The 27,895-nt window shown below is 33.5% G+C and overlaps 3 protein-coding genes and 1 long non-coding RNA gene across 8 annotated transcripts in view; 2 read left to right on the top strand and 2 right to left on the bottom strand.

Annotated features, from left to right (window-relative positions):
* LOC112709094 (disease resistance protein RPV1-like) overlaps positions 1 to 27,895 on the bottom strand; it is an 86,177-nt gene that overhangs the window by 7,779 nt on the left and 50,503 nt on the right. The window lies entirely within an intron of this gene.
* On the top strand, positions 306 to 10,899 carry LOC140175312 (uncharacterized). The gene is made up of 3 exons (XR_011865656.1): positions 306 to 880; positions 9,681 to 9,748; positions 10,044 to 10,899. It is a non-coding gene; the product is annotated as an uncharacterized lncRNA (long non-coding RNA).
* On the top strand, positions 1,935 to 5,371 carry LOC140175311 (uncharacterized). 2 transcript variants are annotated; one of them, XM_072202893.1, is made up of 3 exons: positions 1,935 to 3,637; positions 3,753 to 3,840; positions 3,955 to 5,371. In XM_072202893.1, the coding sequence occupies exon 3, from the start codon at positions 4,073 to 4,075 to the stop codon at positions 4,619 to 4,621; it is 549 nt and encodes a 182-aa protein (XP_072058994.1). In that variant the 5' UTR covers positions 1,935 to 3,637; positions 3,753 to 3,840; positions 3,955 to 4,072; the 3' UTR covers positions 4,622 to 5,371. The 2 variants fall into 2 exon arrangements, with proteins under 2 accessions (XP_072058994.1, XP_072058995.1); XM_072202894.1 differs by having other exon boundaries at positions 1,935 to 3,840.
* Positions 12,585 to 18,840, bottom strand: LOC112710851 (disease resistance-like protein DSC1). Of its 4 annotated transcripts, XR_003157056.3 has the most exons (7): positions 18,682 to 18,840; positions 18,019 to 18,267; positions 16,740 to 17,838; positions 16,333 to 16,626; positions 14,679 to 16,219; positions 12,972 to 13,968; positions 12,585 to 12,707 (listed from the first exon to the last, which is right to left on the bottom strand). XR_003157056.3 is itself a non-coding variant. In XM_029289024.2 (5 exons), the coding sequence occupies exons 2-5, from the start codon at positions 18,153 to 18,155 to the stop codon at positions 14,807 to 14,809; spliced, it is 2,943 nt and encodes a 980-aa protein (XP_029144857.1). In that variant the 5' UTR covers positions 18,156 to 18,267; positions 18,682 to 18,840; the 3' UTR covers positions 14,546 to 14,806. The 4 variants fall into 4 exon arrangements, 2 of the variants coding, with proteins under 2 accessions (XP_029144857.1, XP_072058992.1); XR_003157057.3 differs by lacking the exon at positions 18,682 to 18,840 and having other exon boundaries at positions 16,740 to 17,884; positions 18,019 to 18,155; XM_029289024.2 differs by lacking the exons at positions 12,585 to 12,707; positions 12,972 to 13,968 and having other exon boundaries at positions 14,546 to 16,219.

Here is a 27,895-nt window from a genome sequence, read left to right as displayed (position 1 = left end):
TTAAAAAAATATTATTTGTAGATCAAAATTAGTTATATATATATTATTAATTTTTTATATATATTTATATTTTAATATATATTTTTTGTTAGCAACTAATTTTAATATATATTAATATTAATCAATATTTTCTATTAAAAAAATTAATAATCTTCATATTAAGACAACTTTAATTTTGTGATTGTTTAGTATCAAGTTGGTACTTGGTAGTATAATAGTTCGTTGGATTTAGAGACTGAGCAATCGTTGACCATATATATAAGAATAAGACGCAATCAAAACATTTTCTCCTAATACAATCCAAAGAGATCTAAAAGCCGATACAGGAAGCTAGAAGAGCGTGATATATGTTTTATGTTATATTTACTCTCTGCAATAATAATCTCAATAATAGTTAGAGTTGTAATTCGATAATATGTCGTCGTCTTTCTGTACAACAAAGTACGATGTATTCATTAGCTTCAGACGTGAGGACACCCGCAAAACTTTCACTGTCTATCTGTTTAACCTTCTGGCAAACAAGACAATCCGAGCATACATGGATTGTCTTCTCCGGAGAGGAGATGAAGTCTGGCCAGCACTCGAGAAAGCGATCGAGAGCTCGCTAATATCGATCGTGGTTTTCTCAGAAAATTACGCGCTTGGAAGAGCTCGTCAAGATTCTTCAATGGAGGGAATATCACGGTCAGGTTGTTATACCCGTTTTTTATAGAACAGATCCGTCAGATATACAGAACCAAAATGGGAGTTTTGAGAAGGCGTTTGCAAAATACAAAAGAGATCTTGCAGAGAGTGAATCCAACAGAGACAAGATAAGCAACTGGAGAGACGCTCTCAAGAAATCAGCTAATATTTCTGGATAGCACTCCACAAACTATGCGTAAGTTACTAAGTTTATATATGAAAAATACTCCAATTATTATTATTATTTACCTGAGATTATTAATGTTGCCTATATTGTCTTACACCATGCATTTAAAAAAAAAGAAGTTATTTTAATAAATTTGTATTATTCATCATGTGATCAAGTTTAGTAATTAGAAAGTGTCTTGGTTAGGTTAGCTAATTAACAAGTTCCTACAGATACAGCAATAAAACCCTTGCTAAGGAGAAAAGTTTTTTAAAATTTTAATTATCTTATATTAAAATAATAAAAAAATCTGCTTTAATTAATTTCTTTTTTATTTTTCTGTATACTTTTATACTATATATAATCGAAATATAACAAAAGTTAGTGAACAATTTTTTCTTAAAATAAAATCTATAAAAAATATTTATTTTGCTATTTACAAGACTTGAATTCAACATGTCATACTTAAATTATAAATTACTTATAATCTCAACTAAAATTTTTATACATATTTAATAAATAAAAGAGTAAATAATACCTATTAATATACTGATAAATATAGTTGTATCAAAGGCACATACATGTACACATGATAAATATTTTTGTTTTGGCCCTTAAAAATTATAGTTTTCTTTAGTTTCAAAATACTATATATATAAACATATAAAAAAACATTTAACTTCTCTCTCTCTCTCTCTCTATATCTATATATATATATATATATATATATATATATATATATATATATATAGAGAGAGAGAGAGAGAATATATATATATATATATATATATATATATATATATATATATATATATATACTATCTGTTATTTTATTTATTTTTTATCAGAGTGTTCCATCATCAAAATAATCAATGGTTTTTTACAGAAAACATAATTAAACTTTTTATGAATATATATGAAAAATTAGTCATTAGTGTATTTTGATTATTTTATTTGTATTTAATTTGTAAATATAAATTTAACTAATTAGATTATTTATAACATTTTATTATAAATGTAAATTAAGTTTAATTATATTATTTGCAAAATTTAATTACATTACTTTTAAAGTTTGATTATAAATACGAAAATGTCTAGCTTGTTTTGTTTCTCTTGGTTTTTGGACCCTATACTATATGAAAATACTATGTTTGTTTTAAGTTCATAAAAATAAGGGTAAAAAACCAAAATAAGCTATGATAGGTTTAATATTATACGAATAAGTCAATGAAAAAATTGATTCAGCAATCAACCAACGTGCATAACTATATAATTCGAATCACCACGATTCGAACTCAATTTGAATGTAGTTTGAATTAGTGCAATTCGAATTACTCACACCCACGCATGCAACGTAATTCGAATTGATGCAATTCGAATTAGCTTCATATAATTCGAATCATGCTGATTCGAATTAGCATGAGGTTGCAATATTATATAATTCAAATCTCACTTATTCGAACTATGCACGTTTCGCCACTAGTAGTAATTCGAATTGGGGTATTTCGAATTACACAAGATTTTTCTATAAAAGGAGTTCGAATCCACCCCATTCGAACCACTTTCCCACTCTCAGACCCCACCAAATCCTAGAAAAAATGACCCAGTTTCGCTCCGATAAAGGCTGGAGCAGAGTATTTAGCTGATGGAGGACGATCCATGTAGACTATATCGGTTGGATGGAGTGGCTCATATTGCCGGGGTCATCAACGAGGAGGTTGGTATTTTTTTTGGTTGGTTATTTTTGTGATGCAGCACGTGGTTTTTGTTGGTGGTATTGCATGTGGTTTGTTGAAGTGGTTTCGTTTGTGGTTTGATAGGCGGTTTAGTTTAGCGGTTTCTGTTACTGGCTTTGCATGTGGTATTGGTAGTGGTTTATGTTCAGTGGTTTTGCATGTTGTAGCGGTACTGTATGCGGTTTATGTAAGTGGATTTAAATGCGCTTTCGGTAGTGGTTTATTATATTACTTTTGTATGTGGTTTATTATATGGCTTTTCTATGTGGTTTATTATATTGCTTTTGTATGCGGTCATGGTTTTGGCAGCCCCAGCGTTGCATCTCGAGCATGCGGCGACAGCAGGGCATGCCACTGGATGAGAGATACGTTTCGTACCTACAGATGGCCGGATTACACTATCTTGCTAGACTGAACGATAGATGGTTCTGATTAGATGAGCCCCTTGTTAGTGCATTCGTCGAGCGGTGGCATCCGGAGACGCACAACTTCTACATGCCGTTCGGAGAGTGCACGATCACACTTCAGGATGTGGCATACCAGTTGGGATTGTCAGTGGACGGACGCTATGTCACTGGTTGCCTTACAGATTTTCATGTATACATCGAGGGTGGCCGTCCTGCCTGGGTGTGGTTCTAGGAGTTGCTTGGAGTGATTCCTCCTCCGAGCCAAGTTCAAAAGTTCGCTGTAAACTGCACTTGGTTCCAGGAGACTTTTGGGGAGTGCCCCGTGGGAGCCGATGAGGAGACTGTGCGGCGCTTTGCTCGTGCATATATCATGATATTGTTGGGTACTCAGCTGTTTGTCGACAAGTCCGGCAACCGCATTCACATCAGATGGCTTCCATACGTTGCTAGGCTTGAGGAGATGGGTACCTACAGCTGGGGTCTGCAGCACTAGCATAGTTGTACCGGTGCATGTGCTGAGTGGCGAACAGACATGTGGTAAAGTTAGCGGGCTCACTTCAGTTACTTCAGTCCTGGATCTTCTGGCGCTTTTCTAGGTTTAGGCCGGCTGGGTATGATACGTGCAGCTGGCCCTTGGCCTCGAGGTACCGTACGTAGACCTTTCTATTTCAATTTAAAATAGTTGATTACATGTTCGCTTCTTATGTTATACAAATCTGTCACACTTTTAATTAGCTGTAACACCAATGTGAGATGTAGGTGGTCAGGTTACAACCCTCCCGGTGGCGAGAAGGGACCTAGAGTGCAGAACTGGAGACTAAGGCTAGACATGTTATAGGCCACCAATGTGAGTATACTAACCGGCAATGTTTATTTAATTAATTAAACTTTATGACTTTAGATCATGGATTGAACAGAAAAATGATGGAATCTTTCTGCAATTTATCTGGATGCCCTATAGCACTCCCGAGGTATTGCAGGTTGTGCATCCGGAGGTGTTGGAGCCTCGGCATACGGCGATGTGGCGATCTGTGACATCACTGATATACTTTGCCGTGATAGAGTGACATCAGATAGATATGGTTTTACCGCAGTTCGGCGGAGTCCAACCCCGTCCACATCCCGCCTTAAACATCGACTTTCTAATGTCGAAGGACGGGAGAGGGGGTGATCGTTGGTTTCCGTCGGCTCTTCAGATATGGCATCTTCATTGGGAGAGCCGTGCCGACCACGTTCTTCGGTTTGATGTTGTTGCAGACCCTGGACCATCACATGATTACCTGCAGTGGTGGAGTCGGCATGGAAAGAGGTTTCTGTCACCAGAGATGTATTTGGGTGATCCGAGAGCCGTTCCTATTCCTGTGGAGACGTCGCAGAGGGGTCCTGGGCGAGTTCCCGACATGTATCGTGCTGACGACGTCCCGGATAGGCGTCGGGTCGAGAGGAGAGCTCGTGTGGGAACACGTCAGAGCCAGCGCGAGTGGAGGTGGCTGGATCAGGCTATGGAGGAGGGTGATGGGGACGGCCACCCTGGAGGACGACGACGAGGCCCGGAGGCAGACAGAGAGGGCGTGCTGCGGCCGACGATCACGGACATCATGGTCACGACGACGACGACGATCTGGTAGGGATGCTGGAGGGCATGCTGCAGTAGGGGGTGTTAGTCCCCATCATGTAGGGCATGGAGGTGAGTGGTACGGCTCCGGTATGGGTGACGGCACAGATCAGGGTGACGGTGGAGTTGCTCAGGGCCACTAGGCGATTACTTCGTTGGTGTCCCTGCCGATGATTAGACACTTCAGGAGAGTACGCCTTGGGTTAGCCCGGGTTCCATGTTTTCAGACTTCCTGGCAGCTGACGGGCTTGATGCGGCATACAGCGGTTCACACTTTCTAGATGAGCTTACTGCCATCATGCAGGAGGATGATGCGGCCCGTCGGCGTGGTCAGAGTTCCGGCACGCCTGCACCTTTAGCTGTCGATCTTAACGAGCCTCCTACGATGCCAGCTGCTGACCCTTTTACATTGGGTGGTACTCCTCCTTTCGCCTATACTGCTGCGTCACATTCAGGTGCCAGGCCGTCTGGGGCCTCCGTCCAGCCTAGGCCACATGCACAGCCTGCCCTGGACGACGAGGATGATGAGATTGAGGACGAGGAGCCGCTTATCCGGAGTGGTCAGAGGACACGGGTACCCCGTTGTTGCTTCACCGGTTCACATCTTTTTAGATGATTGTTGTATCTTGTATGGCTTTTTTTCATGTTCATTGTTGTATTTTAGCGAACTTTGTTATTGTACTTTGACTATTTATGTTTCGGTTCGTTAGAACTTTATCATGATGTTGTACTTTGAAAACGGCCTTTCAATGCTACTTTCAGTAACTATCTTATTGTCCCCCACATGTATGCATTTAATTTCTAGACCTCTATGGTGAACCAACAATACAAAATGTGAACATCCTCACTAATTCGAACTAGCACAATTCGAATTCACCAATGTGTAATTCGAAATATCCCAATTCGAATTACTACTAGTGGCGAAACGTGCATAGTTCGAATCAGTGAGATTCGAATTATATAGTGCTACAACCTCATGCTAATTCGAATCAGCATGATTCGAATTATATGAAGCTAATTCGAATTGTATCAATTCGAATTACGTTGCATGCGTGGGTGTGAGTAGTTCGAATTGCACTAATTCGAACTACATTCAAATTGAGTTCGAATTGTGGTGATTTGAATTATATAGTTATGCACGTTGGTTGATTGCTGAATCAATTTTTCTGTTGGCTTATTCGTGTAATATTAAACCTACCATAGCTTATTTTAGTTTTTTACCCTAAAATTAATGATAATTTGTTTTTTTTTGGTGACTTTGATATAATGATAATTTGTTTAAGTCCATTAAATAATAGTTCCAATTTTTTTTTGAAAAGTTTGAGGGACTAAAATCTAATATTTTGAAAATTTATGACCTGCTCTATATGAAACCAAATCAAAACAATTTTTAAATATTTGGACTAAAATTAAAATAAAATATTTATATATATCAAAACCAATAAAATTTAAGATAATCAAATTTTATGTTCAAATGAAATTAATAGTTAAAGTTGGATAAGTTGGTTTTACCTTTTTTTTTCATTGTTTAGTAGTATTTGTTTTAGAATTATATAAAGAAAAAAAAAGAAAATAATAAAAGAATAAACTCTTTTTTTACTTTACAAAATCTTAAAACAAAAAATAAAAAAAATTAAGAAACGAAAATCAAGTAATTTGAAATACAGGCCATCTTTTTCCTTTATTCAAAATATATAGTCTTAAAAATTGATGAATGGTTTTAAAAAAAATAATTTCATTCATAATTTGTTTTGAAAATATACAGAATACATATATTTGAAATTAGAAATTAGAAAAATGAAAAAGATATTCATTGATGTGTCCAGTACAATAAAGGAAAAAGTATAGCAAGACAATAGTGTAGGTCCCTTTTTAGAATTAGTAAATATGTCCATTATTTAATCAACAAAAGAAAAGTGAGTAATCTCATACTATTAGATATAATCTCACACCATTAAAAACTCTAATGATAGTTAATTAATGGCTACAAATCACAAAGATTTAGATCTTTTAAATTTTGAATTTCACGTTAGAGGGTAAAGTATGATATCTCACTATTTATTATATATGTGGGACCAAGAGAAAATATGAGAGAAAAAATATTCAAAGATGATAAATCACACTTTATCATCTAAAATAAAAATTTAAAATTTAGAGGATCCAAATTCAAATCACAAATACTAATGATAGTGAATTAATGACTACAAATCACAAAATCTACTTGCCCTAGCCCTAGCACTTCTCTTATCTTAGTAGAAATGGTAATAGAGAATGGAAGTCTGAGTACTTGACGACTTGAAGTATTTTAGGTTTTTAAACACCAAAAAACAGTTACGAAAATTATGTAATAACATGATATTTCTTAGAGAAGAAGAGAGCCAGTTTATTTGGTTTTTGAATTCATTGTAGGGACGATCATGAACTCATCAGAAAGGTTGTGAATAATGTATTGAAAATGCATATCCTAAAGCATCCCATAGTGCCAACAAGCCTGGTTGGAATTGAAGAAATCCGTAAGATTGTTAAAGTCAACATGAAGCAACACCGAGTAATTGGAATTTGGGGTATGCGTGGGATAGGGAAGACAACCATCGCTAAAATGTTATTTGCAAAATCCTTTCCTCATTATGACCATGTTTGCTATGCGGAAAATGCAAAAGAATATACGCCTCAAAGGCTTCTCTCAGAGCTATTGAGGGAACGAATTACCACTGATGCAACAGGGTTCGTGAACAGTATGAGCAGCCTTAGCAATAAGAAAGTTCTCATTATCCTTGACAATGTGAAGGATTCTGATCAACCATTGTTAGAAGCAGTGTGTGAAGGGTACAAGAGCCACATTCGAGAAAGTAAACTTATTATAACAACAACACATAAGCATTTGCTTGAAAACAGTGTTGATTGGATATTTGAGGTCAAACAATGAGACGACTCAAAATCTATAGAGCTTCTTAGCCTGAAAGCATTCGAGGAAAGCATCCGTCCAAAGCCTTATGAGATTCTGGTGAATAAGGTTGTTAAGTATGCCGGGGGAATTTCTTTAGCTCTGAACCAAGTTTTTATGCTAAGTTACTTGTTGAGATTCGCATGCCCCACAGCCATGTCAAGAAACTCTGGGAGGAAAAGCAGGTAAAGATATAAACATACATACTCATGAGTCATGATAAGGTTTTCTTTTTGTTAAATTCAGATTTGAAGATTTTCCATTCTGATGACTCAGTACTTTGTGCAATTGGAACAGGAACTTAATAATTTAGAAGGGATCGACTTAAGCAAATGCAAAGAGTTAGAAGAGCTTCCAGATTTGTCTGAGGCTAAAAGACTCAGATGGGTGAGTCTCTCCGGTTGTGAGACTTTGCCTATTCTTCATTCATCTGTTTTTTCCTCCAACACACTTGTTTCTTTGATCCTGGATAAGTGTACAAATTTGCAGTGTGTTTAGGCCAAAAGGCATTTGAATTCTCTGCAGCACATAAGTGTCAAAAGCTGCTCAAATCTCAGAATTTGTGGTATCGTCAGAGATTTAATTGAAAACTTGGATTTGAGCAACACAAAGGTTGAAAAGCTTGACAAATCAATCGGGAAATTACATAAGGTTGAATGCCTCATTCTAGAAGGTTCAAGAGTTAAGCATCTTCCAAAGGAGCTATCAGCCTTAAAATTGCTTAAGGAGTTGAAGCATTTATACAGTGGACTAGAAATTGATAAGCATCAGCTGCAAGGCCTGTTTAACGGCTTATCATCTCTACAAATACTACATTTGAAGGATTGTAGTCACTTGTTTGAATTCCCTGACAACATTGATTTCTTATCGAAATTGCGCGAATTAAGGCTAGATGGAAGCAATGTGACCTGGTTGCCTGCAACCATCAAGTGTCTTCAAGAGCTGGAAATTTTGTCCCTAAATAATTGCAAGTTTCTTGAGACACTGCCAGAGCTTCCATCCTCTATCAAGGAGTTCTCTGCTGATAACTGCATCTCATTGGAGTCTGTATCAGCTCTAAACACTCTGGCAACAAAGATGGTGGGAAAGACGAAATGCATCTCCTTCAATAATAGCTTGAAATTGTCGGCTGGACACACATTGCATTCGATCATGGAAAGCATCCATTCAACAATGGTGAGTGCTGTATCTAGCAATGTCACGGTAAGAAGCTATGCAATTGATGTCCATAGCTACAACTACAATAGTGTGGAGGTCTGTTTGCCAGGAGATACAATCCCGAAGCAATTTGCATATAAAACGGAGAAATCCTCCTCCATAACAATTGAACTCCCTGAATCTCCTTCCAATTTTCTTGGCTTTATCTATTCAGTTGTTCTTTCACCGCGTCATGGAATGGAAAAGAACGGTGCCAAAATCCGATGCGAATACAACTTTGCAGGAGGCAAGAATTCTTCGTGGGAGGACATAACCATAAGTGAATTAAACTCAGATCATGTATATATATGGTATGATCCATTCCTCACTGACAAAATTCTCGGACAATATGGGCCAAGTTTTCATCTTAAGTTCAGTGTTGCAACTGACACGGGAAGTTGATGACTCCATTATTATTAAAGAGTGTGGTGTCCACATCATAAATGAATTAGAATTGCAGAGATTTTTACTGGAATTAGATAAGAAGAAAAAAGACATGGAGGAGGAATCATCAGTGCAGCATTTACACTTTCATCCACCACATGGATCTCAACATCACAGCCATGTCCGGACTCCACCTCAAGACAAAAAGAAAGAAAGATTTGATGAGAAGCAGAGCAATGACATCCAAAACCAGATATCAAAGCGAAAAAGAGAAATGAATGAACAATCATCTTTTGATCGAAAAATCGGTAAGTAACTAAATTGTAGTAAAAATTCACCTCACTAATCTCATACAATTATGCTTTTACAGTAATAAATTAGTACCATTTCCACACAAATTGTCAAATCATTGTACATAAACTGTATTAAGGTGAATGGTTATTTACTACAATTTGGTCAGTTTTGCAATTATATTAGTTAAAAGTACGGATAATGTAAAATTTTTGCAATTATATTATTTATTAGTCATTATAATTGACATTTTCAGAAGAGAAGATGGAATCCGCTCCCAATGAAAACAAGGCTAGTGGTGGAAAAAGTGATGAGGAGAACATAGTAAGTAAAAATTTTTCTTTTATGTCTGACATTAATTTTTATATATTGACACTCTGACAGTATAAAATAATTATATTATCAGTCAATAAAATTAGAAAAAATAGTTGTATATCTACCATAGTTGTTTACCTTCTTATAATATTATTGGTAGAGGCTGGAAGTGTTTTATAATCCTGAGTTCTTAGAGAAGTATTGAAAAAGCTTTGTTGACTTCATTCCATCTTACTCAAAACATGCCATAATTACAAACATAGTCATAATTATTTTACCGCTATTTTAAAATTACATTGTGCAGATCAAAGGCAAAGGAATTGAAGAAACACCAATTGAACCTAATGCTGCATTGCCTCTATGTATTGATTGAGTTAAAAACAATGTGTTCCAGGACATTTCAAATGAAAATTATTATGATCTGCCAGATAGTATGGAAGAAGCCAAACATTTAGAAGAAAAACTACAAGAAGTTCATCATAACGTCCATGATATGACTGCTGATGAACCATACAAAGAAAACCAAGGGGAACCAATGGATCTTGAAACATCTGAATGTCAAGACCACACTAGCAATGTAGAACAACAGAAAAGGTGAATGCTACCCACCCTCTCTAAAATAATATGTATGTTATCTTTTATGATGTGTTAAATTTTAATTGGTCATTATCTTAACCATAGTTGGGTTATTTTTGTAATTTATTATTTGAGATGGTTAATAGGGTAATTTCTTAAAATATCAAAATCTCACCCCCTTAATTGAAGCACATTTCCACTCCTCAATTCTTTCTTCATCGCGTAGCTTCGGTCTTTCCAAGTATCGTCATTGTCGTGACAAGAAGCGTCGTCGTCGTCGTTACTGCACTCTTGCGCAATCTTTTTTTTTTTTTTCAATACTTCATTCCTTAACTATGTTGTTAAATTCCCATCCTTCCTAGTCTAGCCAGCGTCGATGCCATCGCTATCTCCGCTATCTTCTAATTCGATCCCTCTTTTTAACGTGAATCACTTCTTACTAAGATAATTAATGATTAGTTTGATTATTAAATTTTTTTATTAAAAAATATATATATTATTAATATAATAATGTAAATCTATTTAGAATACTTAAAATATAATTAAAATCATGAACATATAAATATAATAGTAAAATTTGTACTCCAAACAAGTAAACATATGCTTTATAATACATAAATTATTTTAAAAAATTGAATAAATTGTTAAAATTAATAACAAAAATTTAAAATGATAAAATCTAACTTTTTTACTGTATTTTTTATAATATTTTATTCTTTTAATTTTTAATTTATTAGTACTTTATTATTTAATTAATGATTAAACAAATTATTTTATGAAAAATAATTTTTTGTATTATCTTAAAAAAATCAATATAACAGTTTAAAAAATAACGTAAAAATAATATTTTAAATAAAAAATATTCAATATTAAAAATTTTAATTATAAAAATAAATTGTATAAATATTTAACAGATAAGTATAAAATAGATGCCTAAAATAAATAAAACATATAAATAGAAGTACTCTTGAGAAATAGAGAATTATTTTTGTCTGTTTTATTTATTTTAGGTATGTATTTCATATTTATCTCTTAAATATCACAACAGAAAAAGGGATCGAATGAGAGGATAGGAGATAGTGATAAGGTCAGCAGGCTATATTGGGAAGGATGACAAAGTTACATTAACGACGTGGTTAAGAAATGATGACGACGACGATGATTACAAATATTTACATTGACGCTTCTTTTCACGACGGCGATGATTACAGGACGGAAGCTAGATGATGAAGAAAGAATGGGAGAGTGGAAAGGTGCTTCAATTAACGGAAGTGGGGTTTTGATATTTTAAAAAATTATATCATTACCCATCTCAAATAATAAATTACAAAATAATCTAACTATAGTCACCAAAAAAAAATAATCTAACTATGATTAAGATGATAACCAATTAAAATTTGACACATCATGAAGGGTAACTTACATGTTACTTTAGAAGAGGTTGGATAGAATTTATCTTTTTATATATATATACTTTGTTTATTCTTTATATACTCTTCATGTACTATTTGTGTACTATTTATGTCCTCTTTATGTACTCTTCTAATTTTATTAACATGTGCTACATAAACGGCTCTGATATCACTTGTTGGAATTTTATCAGAATTCTTTAGCCCAAAGATTATTCATGTTAAATCATTAACAAAAAAAATGCTTGAATCATGTAAATCATTAACAAAAAAATATTTGAATGCGAAAGCTTACTTAAATTCATAAACATGAATCATGATTGGAAGAGTTAGAATCTTGTGATTCTTTCGATCTTCCTCAACCAAAATCTACTGTATTCCTAGACAGCTGAATTGTGACTCTTCTGACGGGGAAAGAGTGACAAAGGCAGTTTTGGTATATTGAAGACTAAAACACTAAAGGCACTATTTATATTTGATCATGGCACTCATTACACCCTATAACCTAAATAGAATAGTATCCAGAGTCCAAAAGATAATTATCACAAGGACAAAAGATAATATCTGATTTTATTCTCATTTAATTCCAAATCAAAAATAATTATGATTTATTCAATTTAGCATTTATAGCAATAAATGAAATCATCATTATATAAGTCATTTAATTTAAAATAACATAATTTGTAATTACAATTAATATATATATTATCCACAAATAAATTAAAAAATTAAAATAATTTCCTAACACCTACATTTTGATATGGCAATATTTAAATATGAAGCTGCAAGAATCACCAAACAAAATATTTTCAATCTAAAATGTCATAATTGCAGAACGAAGGATAATTAGATCATAAGAATAAGAAAAACAATTGAACTTATTATTTCAAAAAGAAATTATATGTTTTAACTTCTAATCACACAAAGATTCAAAGAAAAACTCCTTTTCCGTCGCAGCTACACCTTGATGCCATTCTAAGGGCCTGCAAATAGATACAGCCACAAATAGATACAGCACCGAATAAGATGCCAAACCAGAAATGATGAATACAAAAATGATATATACATGGACAAATCAAATTAATCAATATACACAAATATAGAACAAGATTAAGTTGACAATACGAATGAAAAGGCATGCAGTTTTTCACATAAAGTTCATAAACTGATCAATTATTTCCTAGGAACAAAAAATAAAAGAATAAAAAAGTGGCATAGTCAGAGAAAATGGAGATGAAAGAACGAACCAATGAAGAGCCAGCAATGCTGCAGTTTTGGGTGGTGCTGTGATCGGTTGTCTTCCCTAAGGTGACCACACAATCTAGGGGGAGTACCAGAGACACCATCAGTTGTATTCTCCAGCAATAACTCCGGGCCGCACTAGTGGTGCTGCCAATTCTTGGGTGTGGTTGTGGCTTGTGGGTCTAGGCAAGTGAAAAACGCAAGAACAGGAGGACATCTGGATGAGGCTAAGAGCTTCCTGCTTCAACCTTTTGAGAAGAGAACCCAGAGAAGAGAGCAGCAGAGCAGCCTGTAGACTCTTTATGGTAGTGTTGTACTGACTAAATTTTGAAAATAAATTGACCTGACTTGAGTTTATTTATTTATAAATTAAATCTCGTGTAATAATTGTGCAAAAATTGAATTGACTTCAAAATCAAATCTAATGTGTGAAATATATTAATTACGTTAAGAATGATTAAATAAATTATTTATTTCATTCGGCAAAATAAGAGTTTATGCATGAGTTGACTAGTTTTTGCACGGTAGAATTGTATAGTCCTTTTTGGGGTAACTCGATAACTGTAAATTTGTATAGTGAAAAATGAACTAAAATTAATGTCTAGTGATAATAAACGTTACTTTTTGAAAAAATAAAATATATGATGATGAACAATGTAAAATTTTGCACAAATGACAATGAAGTAAAATGGATCTCTGCCGATGTTACATATTAGTTTGAAAAACATAAAATATATGATGAATACATATTTTGTTGAAATCATTTAATAAAGATAAATCATAAAGAAAGTACCAAGATCTTGCAATTTACTGTTGAGAAAAAAGGAAAAAGCAAAAGATAGACACCAATATTTTAAAATTAAAAGCCAACAAAGTATATAACTTTTATTTTAAATCTTGAATACTTAATCTTGGTGCTCCTCCTCAGCCGCTACAGTCACCCCAATTGATTCATTGTGCAATGTGCACAATCTCATTTGTGACAGAAACCTTGCTATTGTACTTTCATTTAACGATATATATAAAAAAAAAAAAAAAAAAAAAAGAGGAAAAAAAATCAAAGAACAATATTCACTATATCAGTAACAAAAATAGGAGGAAGATAAGACTTAATAAAAGCTTTTCTTTGACTTCCAACAATAATTATTAGAGTTTAGAAACATTAAAAGATAATAACAAAAATAAAAATAAAAAAGAGAGAAATGTGAGTGTTGGAGGAGGGGGAGAGCTACCAGACCTGGACCTGTATATCTACCAAAACAAAACAAAATTTGAAAACACGTCCTTAAGAGCTCTCTACGTGCAAAGCATAATTGGGGGAGGCAAAAACAAAAAAAACAAAAAAACAAAACAAAACAAAGATCATACATAAATATTTAGAGGCCTCATGCAAGGTAACCTCTCCTTGGCTTATAATAGTTCATGTCAAATCAAATTATTACAATAACTGATTTTTTTTTAAAACTTGAATAATTGAAATATGTTGTTAATTATTACCTCAAGAATGCATTTTATAAACAATAAATAAAATAAAATTTCAATATACGTTTTTTATGATATATTTCAATAACACATTGTATTAAAACTTTAAAATCTTCAATCATATAATTTTTTGAAATTTATTTACTGTTAAATTTAACACAGAGTCATCTTGTCAAATAGGCCATTCAATAGACCAAATATAAAATTGAAAGAAAGAAGGGTGTCTTTACACATTTAGCCGAACTCCTTTATCTTTGCGGGAGAGTACAGTCATTGCAAATTGGAACTTCCAACTCCAACACCCCACAATTCAGTGGTCTCACCTATTGTTATATATCCCCCAACACCAAAAGATTATCTATTCCACGCAATTATTGGAGTCATTTAACGGATAGACACCACACTCTTTGATCAACAAATTTAAATCTTTTTTTCCCCGAGCCATGCCACTGCTAACAAAGAATTCAAAGGTGAGTTTTGGTTTATGTCCGGAGGAGGCAATCTTATTATTCAATTGGTCCAGCTTGATCACATCGAAGATTCCGTTGAAGTTATACGTCATATAAACATGATCTGAATGCCCTTCCACTGGAACGTGACTTAAAAATAATATGCCAAGCGAATACTTGTGCATTTTTCCATCTTCCAAGTAGCATCTGCATTTAATATCAAGCTCGAAATCCAAACTGTGCGAAGAGAGAACAATGCAGAGAAGCGAACCAAAATAGTAACTGGAAGGAGGAGCAACTTCAAAAGTAATAGAAGACCCCACTGCCCGATATGTGAACCACTCTGGTACTCTGGAGTCCGGGTAACAAATTTTAAAGAAGTCACTTCTCCAAACTACAATGTTTTCTCTTCCTACTCCTCTCCTCCTAAATTCACATTCATATGCCTGTTTTCTTACATGTTGAAGGAATGAATAAATACAGTTCTCCACATCCAAATTCACACAATTCTGCAACGAAATACTTACGCGTTTTTCTTCTTGTAGCTCATAACTAAATAAACCAAATGCTACTTTTTGCAGCAATGTGCAGTTTAGGGCCTTCAAATGTCGAATGGATGGAGGAAGCTCTGGCCAATATTGAAGCATCTTACAACCTATTAATGAGAGTGTTTTCAGATTTGGAAGATGCTTGATGCTCCCAGGCAAAGTCTCCACATGGCTTCCATCCAACTGTAACTTTTGTAACGATGATAAGCGGCCGACATTTCCAGGGAGTTCAAATAGACTATCACAGTTCACCAGAGACAGGTTTTGCAATGATTGCAAGCCATCAAATATATCATGTAATTTCTGCTTGGAAACCACCCTTCCACATTTAAAGAGCGAAAGTTTCTCAAGAGATTTCAAGCGAGACCACCCGTCTGGAAGATTCTTAAGTCTTATCCCACAAAGAGATATCTCTTTCACTTTGGTGAAACGCCCAATGGATGGGTGCAATACTTTGATGCCAGTGTGGCTTAAATCCAAGTATTCTATTTCTTCTGAAGATAGAGCAAATTCTATCAAATTTGAGCAGCCACAAACGCACAGGTGCTTAAGAGATCTTGAATGCTTCTTGTTTCCAAGCATTTCAAGTTTAATGCAATTCAATAGATCCAAAAGCTCAAGCTTGCCAAGTGATAAAATAGATGGATGGACATGGGCCAAACTTCTACAGTTGGACAGATGTACACTTTTAAGATTTTTTGCTTTAGAGAGATCTGGGAGTTCTACCAACTTTTGGCACCCAGTTAGATCTACTTCCTCTAAATCCACAAGATTCTGCGACAAATCAAATGGAGACATCACAAAGGCAAATCATTAGAGAAGGGAGGAAATCACAACCATTTTCAAGCAAAAAGATAAAAAAGCATATACTATGTATATGTACAAACCTGCTTTCCATCCCATAGTCTTTTAAGTTGACTGTTCTGAATACGGAGGGTAACAAGCTTCTCGGGACAAAAGTTTGACGGCAGAGTCGGCAAAGGGTACGCATGCCATTCAAAGTACCTTAATGGCTTCAACCCTATAGGAAGCTGCAGATTACTTAATTTACCATTCTTCTCTGACGAGTCATACAATTTGAGCAATCTTAATCTAGACATCTTTTTGAATGTGTCAACACTCAACTGTAGATCATCTATATGAGACATATCTAACATTATGCTTTCAATTGCATCGGTTCCCTGATAAACAAAAGAGACAAAATAAGTCAAATCAAAATAGTGTCCAAGAATTCAACAAGGTATATACGTATTCCACTAAATAGTCTTCCTGAAAACAATTGTATATCCCTTACCTTGTTGTTTCCCAAAACATCCCTGATATCATTATAGTCCCACAAACGGCTACGATATTCAGGATTTTTGATAGATTCTTTGCGAACAATTTCCAAAGCCATTTCATGGATCAAGTCATGCATCCTCAGAGAATTATCAGATATAGCTATTAGAGACTTTTCATGAAGGGACCTCATGCCATTAGCTGCATCGAAGCCACAACTTTCTAACAGACTAACTACGTGTTCTTTAAGGAATCCCTTAAAAAAACATGCAATGTCTAGAAAAATTTCTCTCTCCTCATAATTTAATGCATCATAAGTCAACCTTAATACATTTTGAATTGGTGCATCAGGAATCTTCTTGATGTTTTGCAATGCACTATCCCATTCAGTTTCACTCTTGGAACGAAGAAAAGAACCCAATACTTTTAAAGCTAATGGTAAACCTTCACAATATTTAACTGCTTCCCATGATAGCTTTTCATATCCCATTTTCGGATGGTCTTGATTGAATGCATTCAAGCTAAACAATGTAAGGGAGTCTTTAGAATTTAACACCTTCATCTCATATATTTCTTCATCTTCCCATTGAGCAAATACACTCTTGTCTGTAGCTGTGACAATGATCTTACTACCTGGACCATAACATTGATGCTCCCCAACAAGGTATTTTAATTGCTTTGAACAACTCACGTCATCAAGAACTATGAAATTTCTTTGACTGCGGAGCCTTTCCTTAGCATTGGTGGATATTCTTGTGCTGTCTTTGCAATTATTTTCCTGCAACAACTCTGAGTAAAGTTCATTGCGTAATTCATGTAGCGCATGTCCATATTTTTCGGATCTTTCTCTAACATTTTCCAAGAAGCAGGACCCTTCATACTGATAAGAGTATTTCTCGAATACAAGTTTTGCTAGAGTGGTCTTTCCTATCCCACCCATGTCCCAAATCCCAATCATTCTTGTTTGGACTTCAAGGACTTCTCTTAGCGACGAATCTATAGCTTTAAGATTTCCGTCAATACCTACAAAACTTTTAATATCATTCGGTGGGTTGTGATCAATCAGCTTCTGCAAAACGTCTTTCACAATCTTTTGAATGAGCTCAGACTCATCCCTACAATAGTTCGAAGGAAAAATACATAAGGAGCAAATTATATTTCCTGCATACGGTATAACCAAATCAGCATTAAACAAACTTGAACTAAAAGTTAAACAATTATCGCATGCTATAATTAATCATCTGAATAGAGATTTCTCAATTTACAATTAATAAGTACATCGTTAGTTTGTTTACCTACAGGAGCTGGAGACCCACCCAGCTAAATTTGCTGCTTCAGTGAGAGCTTCCCTCCATTTCTGAACTTTCTTCATGCTATTATTCTGTAACTTCTTTAATCCTATCAGCAATGAAGTTACCTGGAAGCTTCTCATATTGATTCGTGTTCTTTCTCTTTAATTTCTTTTTTAATTGATTTTCCTTGCGTGCTTACCTTTTATGAGTCATTCATTTCACTAGTTTTGTCGGCTTTTCTTTCAATAATTGCTGCAATAGACAAAATGAATGAGGAGATACGGGATTTGCGTTTGGATCTATTGTGAAGGTAAAGTAACTTAGCGGGTATTTTTATTCTTTAGATCAAATTTTCATTATTCGCGTTTTAATTACAAGTGATTTTGATTGTACAAGCTTAATGCTGATACTACTATCTCTTTTGTAAATGACTTTTTAAAAAGTGTTTTTTTAAATTGATGTTGCAATTGTCTGCGATTGTTGCAGCTATGCGAAGCACCGGCCAATTAACACAAGAAGAAGAGTACTCTGTACAGATTAGGTGTCAATCTTAGATGGGCCTCAAGTTCTAATAGCACAAGTGAGGTATAAAGAATTATATTTTTGAATCAATTTAGTGTCTATGGATTGCAACAAGTAGCAAGATATTTAGAGACAAAATGGTACCTTTAGACGGGATAAAGCAAGATAATATCGTAATGTGATTTTATGGCAGCAACAGCGGGTGAAATATGGTAAAGATAGAGAGAGGAAGAGAATCGGTGATGAGAGAGAGAGAACAAATATGATCTAAGAAAAATTTTATTGAATGGATTGTTGTGAAAGGAGCTGCCAAACCAAAAGAGATGGATTGTAGGAAATGAGTATTTTAGTTATCTTATCCTTATTTAATATTAATTAGTTGTTCTTGTTGCTATTCGATTTGTTAGCTATTAGTAAATGCTTGTAACTACTGCTCCTCACTCCCAGAGTAGTATATTATCCCTAACTGTTTGTTCTATATTAAGAAAAAGAATTAATAGGGTTCTTTGTTTTTCGGTTCAAGTCTTCATTTTTTGTTATTGTTTTTGGAGTGAAATATCAACCCGATCCTATCCATTTGACAACGCGACCTTTCAAAATAAAATCTATCCAACTTTGGTCTTTGTCCCCTGATTCCGTCACACAATGCGGTCTCTGTGGGTATTTTTCCGTCAACTCTGAACGAAAAATGCTAACGTGTCAGATTTAAAAATGGATAGAAGTATAATTGTCTCTAAATTTAAATTGGTTAGGGGTTTATTTGTCTTTATAATTTTTTAAACAATATTTTTTTAGATTATTTTTATTTATTATATTAATATTTTTTCTAATAAATTATTAAATATATGATATAATAAATACAAACTAATTAATAAATTATTCAAATTTAAAAATATTATTTATTATGAAACTAAATAAATCATTCTCAAATATAATGTTTAAATACATAAATTATACACATTAAAATTCAGTTAATACATTAATAATAATAACCCTATGATATACTATTATTAGTATTATGATCTAGATAATTTTTTACAATAGAGTGAAAACTAATGAACATATTACTTGATATATAGTAAAATATTTTTGAGTAATAACAAATTTAATTTTTTATCTCTTTAAACTAAATTAATAATTTTATTTGATATTTTTGTACAAAAATACACTATGAGTAAACCACTAATACTAAATGAAATAGGCACTGGATTCGATGGTCCCAGAACATTTGGACCATTAAATGGTCTCATAACAAAACATGTTTTTTAAATTTTTTAATAATTGCTATATAGTCATTTTCTAATTTTAATTACAAATTAACCCCATATATTTTATTTAATTATAAAAACTATTTTTTTATAAATTATTATTTTATCATTTATCTATTATGTTCATTAACAATAAAAAACAAAAACAATAAAGAATTAGATCTTCCATTGATCGTAATAACTTTTTGGCAATTCCAATCGATTAAAAGTTTATCTTTGATCCGTTACATCCGTCGAGGATTGTAAAATCATGTTTCTTAAAAAATCAATCGATTGGATTAACAAAACAATCGATTGAATTTCAAGTTTCCAATAACTCAATCGATTAGACTTCAGGTTATCACAAAACAATCGATTGAAAGTTGCAAAGCGATATGGTTTGCCCAAAAATTAATCGATTGGTCTCATCAAAACAATTTGAATTTATTTAATTCAATCGATTGATTATGAGAATTCAATCTATTGGTTATATTTTAAAATTTATACGTGATTAATGGCATATTCCAATTCAATCATCGCAAAAAGGTCTTCCACTTTCACCTCCACCACCACAATCATCGCAGTAACTAATACTGTCCTTCAGCTTCTGAAATCCGTCCTTGAAAACTCCGAAGCCAAAGAGAAAACCAATGGCAATCACCACAAGAACCAGGCACATGCATAACATGTATATTCTCGCCCCACAACATATCTCTCACCGGCAAGTTGCAATCACCAAAGTTTGAATTTTTTCCTTCTGGGTATTTCGGATCTGAGAAAATTTTCGGATGGGTTGATTGAGAAAATTTGTGAAAAGATCAATCGATTGGGATTGATAAAAAGTTATTACCATCAATGAAAGATTTAATTTGTTATTTTTTTGTTTTTTATTGTTAATAAACATAATAGATAAATAATAAAATAATAATTTATAAAATAAAAAATAATTTTTATAATTAAATAAAATATATGGGATTAATTTGTAATTAAAATTAGAAAAAGACTATTTAACAGTTATTAAAAAACTTAAAAAATATGTTTTGTTATGAGATCATTTAATGGTCCAAACGTTCTGGGACCATCTAATCATTTGCCAATGAAATAATTAAAATATAATTAATATATGATGGAGACCATTTATAAACTCAATAAATTTAAAATATCAATAATATTATTAATCTATTAATAATACATATGATGATAAAGCTATAGATTGATAAAGGTTTATCAATATAAGAATAATATAGATTAATTAAAATTTTAAGTATATTGAAAATCAATTAAAGAGATAAAAAATAGAATTATTTCAATTAGTATTTAATAATTTCATTAAAGGTTATATATTTTAACTATTTCATTTAGTATTAGTAGCTTGTTCATAGTGTATTTTAGTACAAAAATATCAAATAAAATTATTAATTTAGTTTAAAGAGATAAAAAATTAAATTTGTTATTACTCAAAAATATTTTACTATATATCAAGTAATGTGTTCATTAGTTTTCACTTTATTGTGAAAAATTATCTAGATCATAATACTAATAATAGTATATCATAGGGTTATTATTATTAATGTATTAACTGAATTTTAATGTTTATTATTTATGTATTTAAAAATTATATTTGAGAATGATTTATTTAGTTTCATAATAAATAATATTTTTAAATTTGAATAATTTATTAATTAGTTTGTACTTATTATACCATATATTTAATAATTTATTAGAAAAAAATATTAATATAATAAATAAAAAAATAATCTAAAAAATATTGTTTAAAAAATTATAAAGACAAATAAACCCCTAACCAATTTAAATTTAGAGACAATTAGACCCCTGTTCATTTCTGAACCGGACACGTCAGCGTTCAGAGTTGACGGAAAAATACCCACAGAAATCGCGTTGTATAACGGAATCAGGAGACAGGGACCGAAGTGGATCGATTTTATTTTGAGGAGTCGCGTTGTCATTCTTAAAAATGGACAGGGCCGAATTGGTACTTCACTCTTGTTTTTGTTTTCCTGTATATTATTTCAGGTATATTAGAATGCGTTGCAGCTTAAAATGAATTACTTGCTGGAAGAGAATGCAAGACTCAAAAGCTAGCAACATCAGACATGCATTTATATACATACATACATACATTATATTACTCATTTAGACCAGATTTTCATTCTTCGCATTTTAATTACAAGTGATTTTGTTAGGTTATGTTTGCTTTTATGGTGATACTAAGATCTCTTTTGGTGGCTACATGATCTAGTAAATGTTTAGTAAAAGCTTATAGTAGCAATTGTAATTTGTAATTATTATGCATCTTGTGCTTATTTTGATTACATAAGTCTTTACTCTTTTTTTTTTAAACCGTGTTCTTTAAAAAAATTAAGTCTTTACTTTTTTTAAAACAGTTTTTATGTATATTTATATATGTACTAAAATGAGATCCACGCAATGCATAGAGGTAGATTATTTATACTATATTCGTGACTGTCTTCCCCCTCAGAGTTCTAATGACTTTTGGACATGGTGGACTGCATCAACAGAGATACTTAACCCGTTGAAGAATGCTGACCGTAATCCTCAATTGCTTGCCATCATTTGCTGGAATTGTTGGAAAGCTCGCAACCAGTTGATTTTTGAAGGTTCTACTTCTATGCCGTCTGCCATTCTAGCAAGCTCTGTCAAGTTGCTCCGTGAAATCCAAAGAACTCTCAGTTTAAGTCGTCATCTCCATGAGACAAGCTCTTAGATGCATTCAATTTGATTTATCATTATTTCTTCTTTAAGATTTTTCTTCGTTTTTCGACCACGCACCGTTGGATGAATACCTTCAGTGTAGTATTTTTGGGAAATCCCCACCTTTTATTATGCTGTCCTACTTTTGGACATCTTTGTATTTCATTTTTTAATAATTAATGAAATATAACCTATTATCTTTGGAAAAAAAAAAGATTATTTATACTATATAATATATTTTAATAAATGTTATATAAAAAATATTTTAGATAACATATTGTTGAGTTAAGAAATTAACTAAATTAATTAATGATGACAAACATTATTTTTGGGCAAAATAAATAATTAGTGTTGATTAATTATATTTGCATATTACTAATTATTTATTATGTGTTGCAGGCCAAAACTTAGCAGCCCAAAATTGAAATGAAGATAACATAGCAAAGCTGGTGGGTCAATGAATAAACAAAGCCCATAAGGAAACAAGGCTGAAAAAATCAAAACGGGCAATAAGAAGTGATCCGATCCAAGCCTGATTCGATTTCACCAAATCCCTCCAACTTGCTCCCAAAAGCAACGTTCTTCTCATCTCTGTCCCATTCAAATCACTAAACTTAGAAAAAGTAAGAAAGAGAGCTTAGTCCCTAGGCTAGTCATGAAAGAAGAAGGAAAGAGAAGGTTAAGCAAAGAAGGGTGAGGTCTAATCAACCATATCAAGAAAAGATCAGAAAGCTCAAGGTAATCCATTTCCTCTTACATGCAACATACTTTCTTCTCTTCATCTTCAACCCTCTGTATCTCCGTTTTGAGCTATATGGAAAAAATGGTTTATGTTCCTCTCTGCTGTATATCCGGTCTCAAACATATATTGGGGACCAAGTTGGTTTTCAAGGATTCAGATTAAGTTGACCACTAGAAGACTTTTGTGGTTGCTGCTTTATGGCTTTCGGTCAAGATGAAGAAGTCAGAAGCAAAGTTTCCACTCTAAGGTTTAAGGAAGAAAAAAAAAAGTGAATCTGCGGATTGATGAAGCTCAAGGCTCAAGGTGTTGACCTTGGAAGAAGAACCAAGGAACATGCAATGAGATAAAAAGAAGCTTGCTGTTCATTCAGAAGGCAAGGAGAGATAACCAGAGTATTGAGGTTTTGTTCTGACAAGTGTTCTTTGAGAAAGTTCATCTAACTGGACAGTGTAACCTAATCAAAGGTGCATTCCGCCAATATGAAGAACTGAATCAGAGGCTTGCTAATCTGGTTTTCGCATAGCACAAAGGCTATTGATGAAGTCAATCTCCTTCATGTTTTACTGATTGTAATATGCTTTTCCATGATTATCTTTCTGTAATTTCTTGTGAGAAAAGGCATTGTGAGAAAGCTCAAGTAAAAGTCATGAGTGGAAAAAGGTTGAGTGATACACTTGAGAGAAAAGCCTAGAGTTATTTTTCTGATTTCTTTAGGTTGGTTAAGTGTCTTGTATCTTGTACATGTTAGGTATCCCTTTCTTAGTTGGGTTAGCACTAAGAGTGAATAGTTAGGTGTTAGCATAGCCAATGTCAAGTTAGGCTAGAACTTGAGTGTGAAATTGGTGTATGTAATACTTTTAACTATAGTGGAAATTCCTCCATTGTTGTGGAGGAGACTGGACGTAGGTTGCATAGCACAAGACAACCGAACCAGGATATATGTTGGTGTTAGCTCTTCTCTTCTCTACTGTGTTCTATTTTCTGATATTCATGAGACAAAAATAAATTGTCTCATAAATTTTTGCTGCTGAGTACAAATAGAATCAGAATTGAAAGTTTGATTTAAAAGGTCATAACAGCAACTTAAAAGGAAGGCATAGATTCAACCCCCCTTCTCTAAGCCTACCACAACCTTCAATTGGTATCAAGAGCTAAGGTCTCAAGAATCAAGCTTAACCGCTTGGAGCAAAGATCCAATGGCAAACAACTTGGGCACAACCACAGTTGCCTACACCCTCACTGAAGGCCAGTCAAACAACCGGCCACCTTTCTTCAACGGGAAGAACTACTCCTACTGGAAAGAAAGGATAAGGATCTTCATCCAATCCATTGACTACAACATATGAAAGATTATTGTGAGCAGTCCCAAGATCCCAACAAAAACAAGTGTTGATGGAGTGGTGACTCCAAAAGAAGAAGCTGAGTGGAACGAAGATGAGAAGAAGAAGATAGAGCTGAATGCCAAAGCAATAAACCTTCTTCACTGTGCTATCAACTTTGAAGAGTACCGGAAGGTGTCTAGATGCAAGACAGCCAAAGAAATCTGGGAAAAACTCCAAGCTACACACGAAGGCACTAAACAAGTCAAATAAACGAGGATTGATATGCTGCGAAAAGAGTACGAGATGTTCAGCATGAAGGATGGAGAAAGCATTGATGAAGCGTTTGAGAGATTCTCAATCATAATCAACAACCTTGATGCTATGGGTACAAACTATGCAGAACAAACCTTGGTGAGAAAACTCCTTAGAAGCCTCACAAAAGAATGGAAAAACACTGCCACTGTCCTAACCGAGAACAACAACATAAGTCCCATAACCTATGATGAGCTGAGAGGAAAACTCCTTGCCTATGAAGCCACACACACAAACACAGACTCAAAAAAAGGGAATAGCCCTCAAATCTCAGATAGAACTGAAAGAGAGTGAGTCTAGTGATGATATTTCAGATGATGAGCTTTTATTTTTTGCTAGGAGATTTAGAAGGATGATGAAGAAAAAAGGCAAATACAAGGGTTCAAGTTCAAAGGAGCACAAGTTCGAATTGAGCAAGGTGACGTGCCATCACTGTAAAGAGGCTGGACACTTCAAGCTAAATTGTCCAAAGCTCAAAAAGGAGGACAAAGGAAAGAAGGAAAGAAAGAGAGTACTCATGGCAGCTTGGGAGGATCTTGAGAATGACTCAAATGAAGAAGAAGAATCTGAAGGTGAAGATAAAGATTGTTTCATGGCTGGAAACAACAATCTTGATGAGGTAAACTACTATGATTTGACCATAGATTATTTACATGCTATTATTGATTATCTCACCTTAAATACATCAAAGTTGCTAGATAAATACAATGAGTGCAGATCTGAAAGAGATGTGTTAAGATTTGAAAATGATTTTTTGAAAGAAAAAGTGAAGGAAACTAAATGTGCTTTGGACATTATTGAAGAAAACAGATTTTTAAAATCCGAACTTGAAAAATTAAAAGGAAAGCACATTATGGATCATTTCCAAGAGCTAATTGCTGAAAATGAAAGATTAAATGATATGATTAAAAGGCTAAATGGTGACTTAGCAAAATTTGCTCAAAGTTCTAGTAACTTGGACAAATTACTTGCAAACCAAAGACCATTGTTTGAAAAATCTGGTTTAGGTTACATAACCAAGAAAAGTGCAGTTTTTAATAATTCCTCTATAAAATTTGTGACTTCTTCATCAAATACAAAAACCATATCTAACAAATGTGGTATTGGGTATGTTCCCACACCTGAGGAGAAATTTGATGAAGTTCACACAAGTGAAACTGAACCTTCACCAAGAACCAAACCTACTTCAAACAGGGCAGGTTTGGGATATCTTTCGAAAAATGAGGTTGCCTTCAAGAAACCACCATTTTACAACAAAACCTCATATTCGAAAAATTCAAAGGTTTTCAAAAATTCTAGTGAAAATGCTTTTGCAAAGAGGAATAATTATAACAAAAATTAGTTTGTCAAAAGAAATACACCTCTTCCAAAAATCAGAAAATTTCAATCATTTAATCATTTTCAGTATGGTAGCTCATCTAAATTTCAGCCATACACATCAGAAAATCATTGTGTTAATTGCAAGAAATTTGTTCACTCATATGCACAATGCTTCATTGAAAAGAGAGTTGTAGGAAACAAAGTTTACAATGTTGTTTGTGATTTCAATGCACTTGGGCAACCAAGATGAATTAACTTCAAAGGATCTAAATTAATTTGGATACCTAAGATTACTTGAAACTCATCATGCAGATATGCCTAGCATCCAAGAACAAAAATGACATGTGGTATATGGATAGTGGATGTTCAAGGCACATGACTGGAAGGTCAACCTACTTCATCAAACTAAATAAGTATGATGGAGGTTTTGTGACCTTTGGAGATGATGGTAAAGGTAAAATTATTGCTGTTAGAAAAGTAGGTAATGAGCAATCTACTTTCATTGATGATGTACTTTTGGTATGTGGTTTGAAGCACAATCTTTTGAGTTTAAGTCAGCTGTGTGATTTAGGATACTTAGTGACTTTCAAAAGACTTGACTACTGTGTTCTTAATGAAAAGACAAATGAAGTGATGTTTGTTGCCAAGCGTTTTAATAATATGTATGGACTTACTCTTGATGAACTAAAGGATCAAAATGTAGATTGTCTTCACTCTATAAAAACTGAAAAGTGGTTATGGCACAAGAGATTGGACCATGAAAGTATGTTTCAAATAAACAAACTTGTAAAGAAAGAATTAGTAAGAGGTCTTCCTTTGATAAAGTTTGACAAAGACATCACTTGTGATGCTTGCCAAATGGGAAAACAAACAAAAAGTTCTTTTAAACCTAAAGAAGATATCTCTACTAAAAGACCACTTGAGTTGCTACACATTGATTTATTTGGTCCAACAAGAACTCAAAGCCTAGGTGGTAAACATTATGGTTTAGTAATTGTGGATGACTATACTAGGTTTGGTTGGGTTTTATTTCTTGCACACAAAAATGAAGCATTTTCGGCCTTTGAACCTTTTTGCAAGAAAATTCAAAATGAAAAGGATTTGAAAATCTCTTCTATAAGAAGTGATCATGGAACTGAATTTGATAATAATTTATTTGAATCCTTTTGTAAGGAATTTGGAATATCTCACAACTTCTCTTGTCCAAGGACACCACAACAAAATGGTGTGGTAGAAAGGAGAAATAGAAGCATACAAGAGATGACAAGGCTATGCTTTGTGAGAGTAATGTTCCAAAATTCCTTTAGGCTGAAGTGGTTAACACGGCTTGCCACATTTTGAATAGAATAATTATAAGGAATTTTTTGAAGAAAACCCCTTATGAACTTTGGAAAGGCTACCCACCAAACTTAGACTACTTACACATCTTTGGATACAAATGTTTTGCTTTAAATAACAAGGATAAGTTGGGTAAATTTGATCCAAAGGCTTATGAGTATTTGTTTGTAGGATATTCCACAACTAGTAAAGCATATAGGGTTTATCATCAAGATGCTAGGATTATTGAGGAGTCCATACATGTTACATTTTGTGATACTAACTTGGTGCAAAGCATTTTGGAAGATTGTGATGCAGGAAATCAAGCTCAAAAGGACGTTGAAACTGGGCAAAATCAAGAAAAT

This window comes from Arachis hypogaea, chromosome 9, assembly GCF_003086295.3.
Source record: "Arachis hypogaea cultivar Tifrunner chromosome 9, arahy.Tifrunner.gnm2.J5K5, whole genome shotgun sequence".
Taxonomy (NCBI): Eukaryota; Viridiplantae; Streptophyta; class Magnoliopsida; order Fabales; family Fabaceae; genus Arachis; species Arachis hypogaea.
The sequence above is the reverse complement of the archived record's forward strand: the minus strand, read 5'-3'. Positions and strand labels throughout refer to the sequence as shown.

Coding starts and splice junctions, on each gene's coding strand:
- LOC140175311 (XM_072202893.1), top strand. CDS start 4,073: ATGGTTTTACCGCAGTTCGGCGGAGTCCAACCCCGTCCACATCCCGCC.
- LOC112710851 (XM_029289024.2), bottom strand. CDS start 18,155: ATGAGAAGCTTCCAGGTAACTTCATTGCTGATAGGATTAAAGAAGTTA. Junction 16,627..16,739: donor ATGTTTTGGGAAACAACAAG/GTAAGGGATATA, acceptor TTTGTTTATCAG/GGAACCGATGCAATTGAAAG. Junction 16,220..16,332: donor GACTATGGGATGGAAAGCAG/GTTTGTACATAT, acceptor GATTTGTCGCAG/AATCTTGTGGATTTAGAGGA.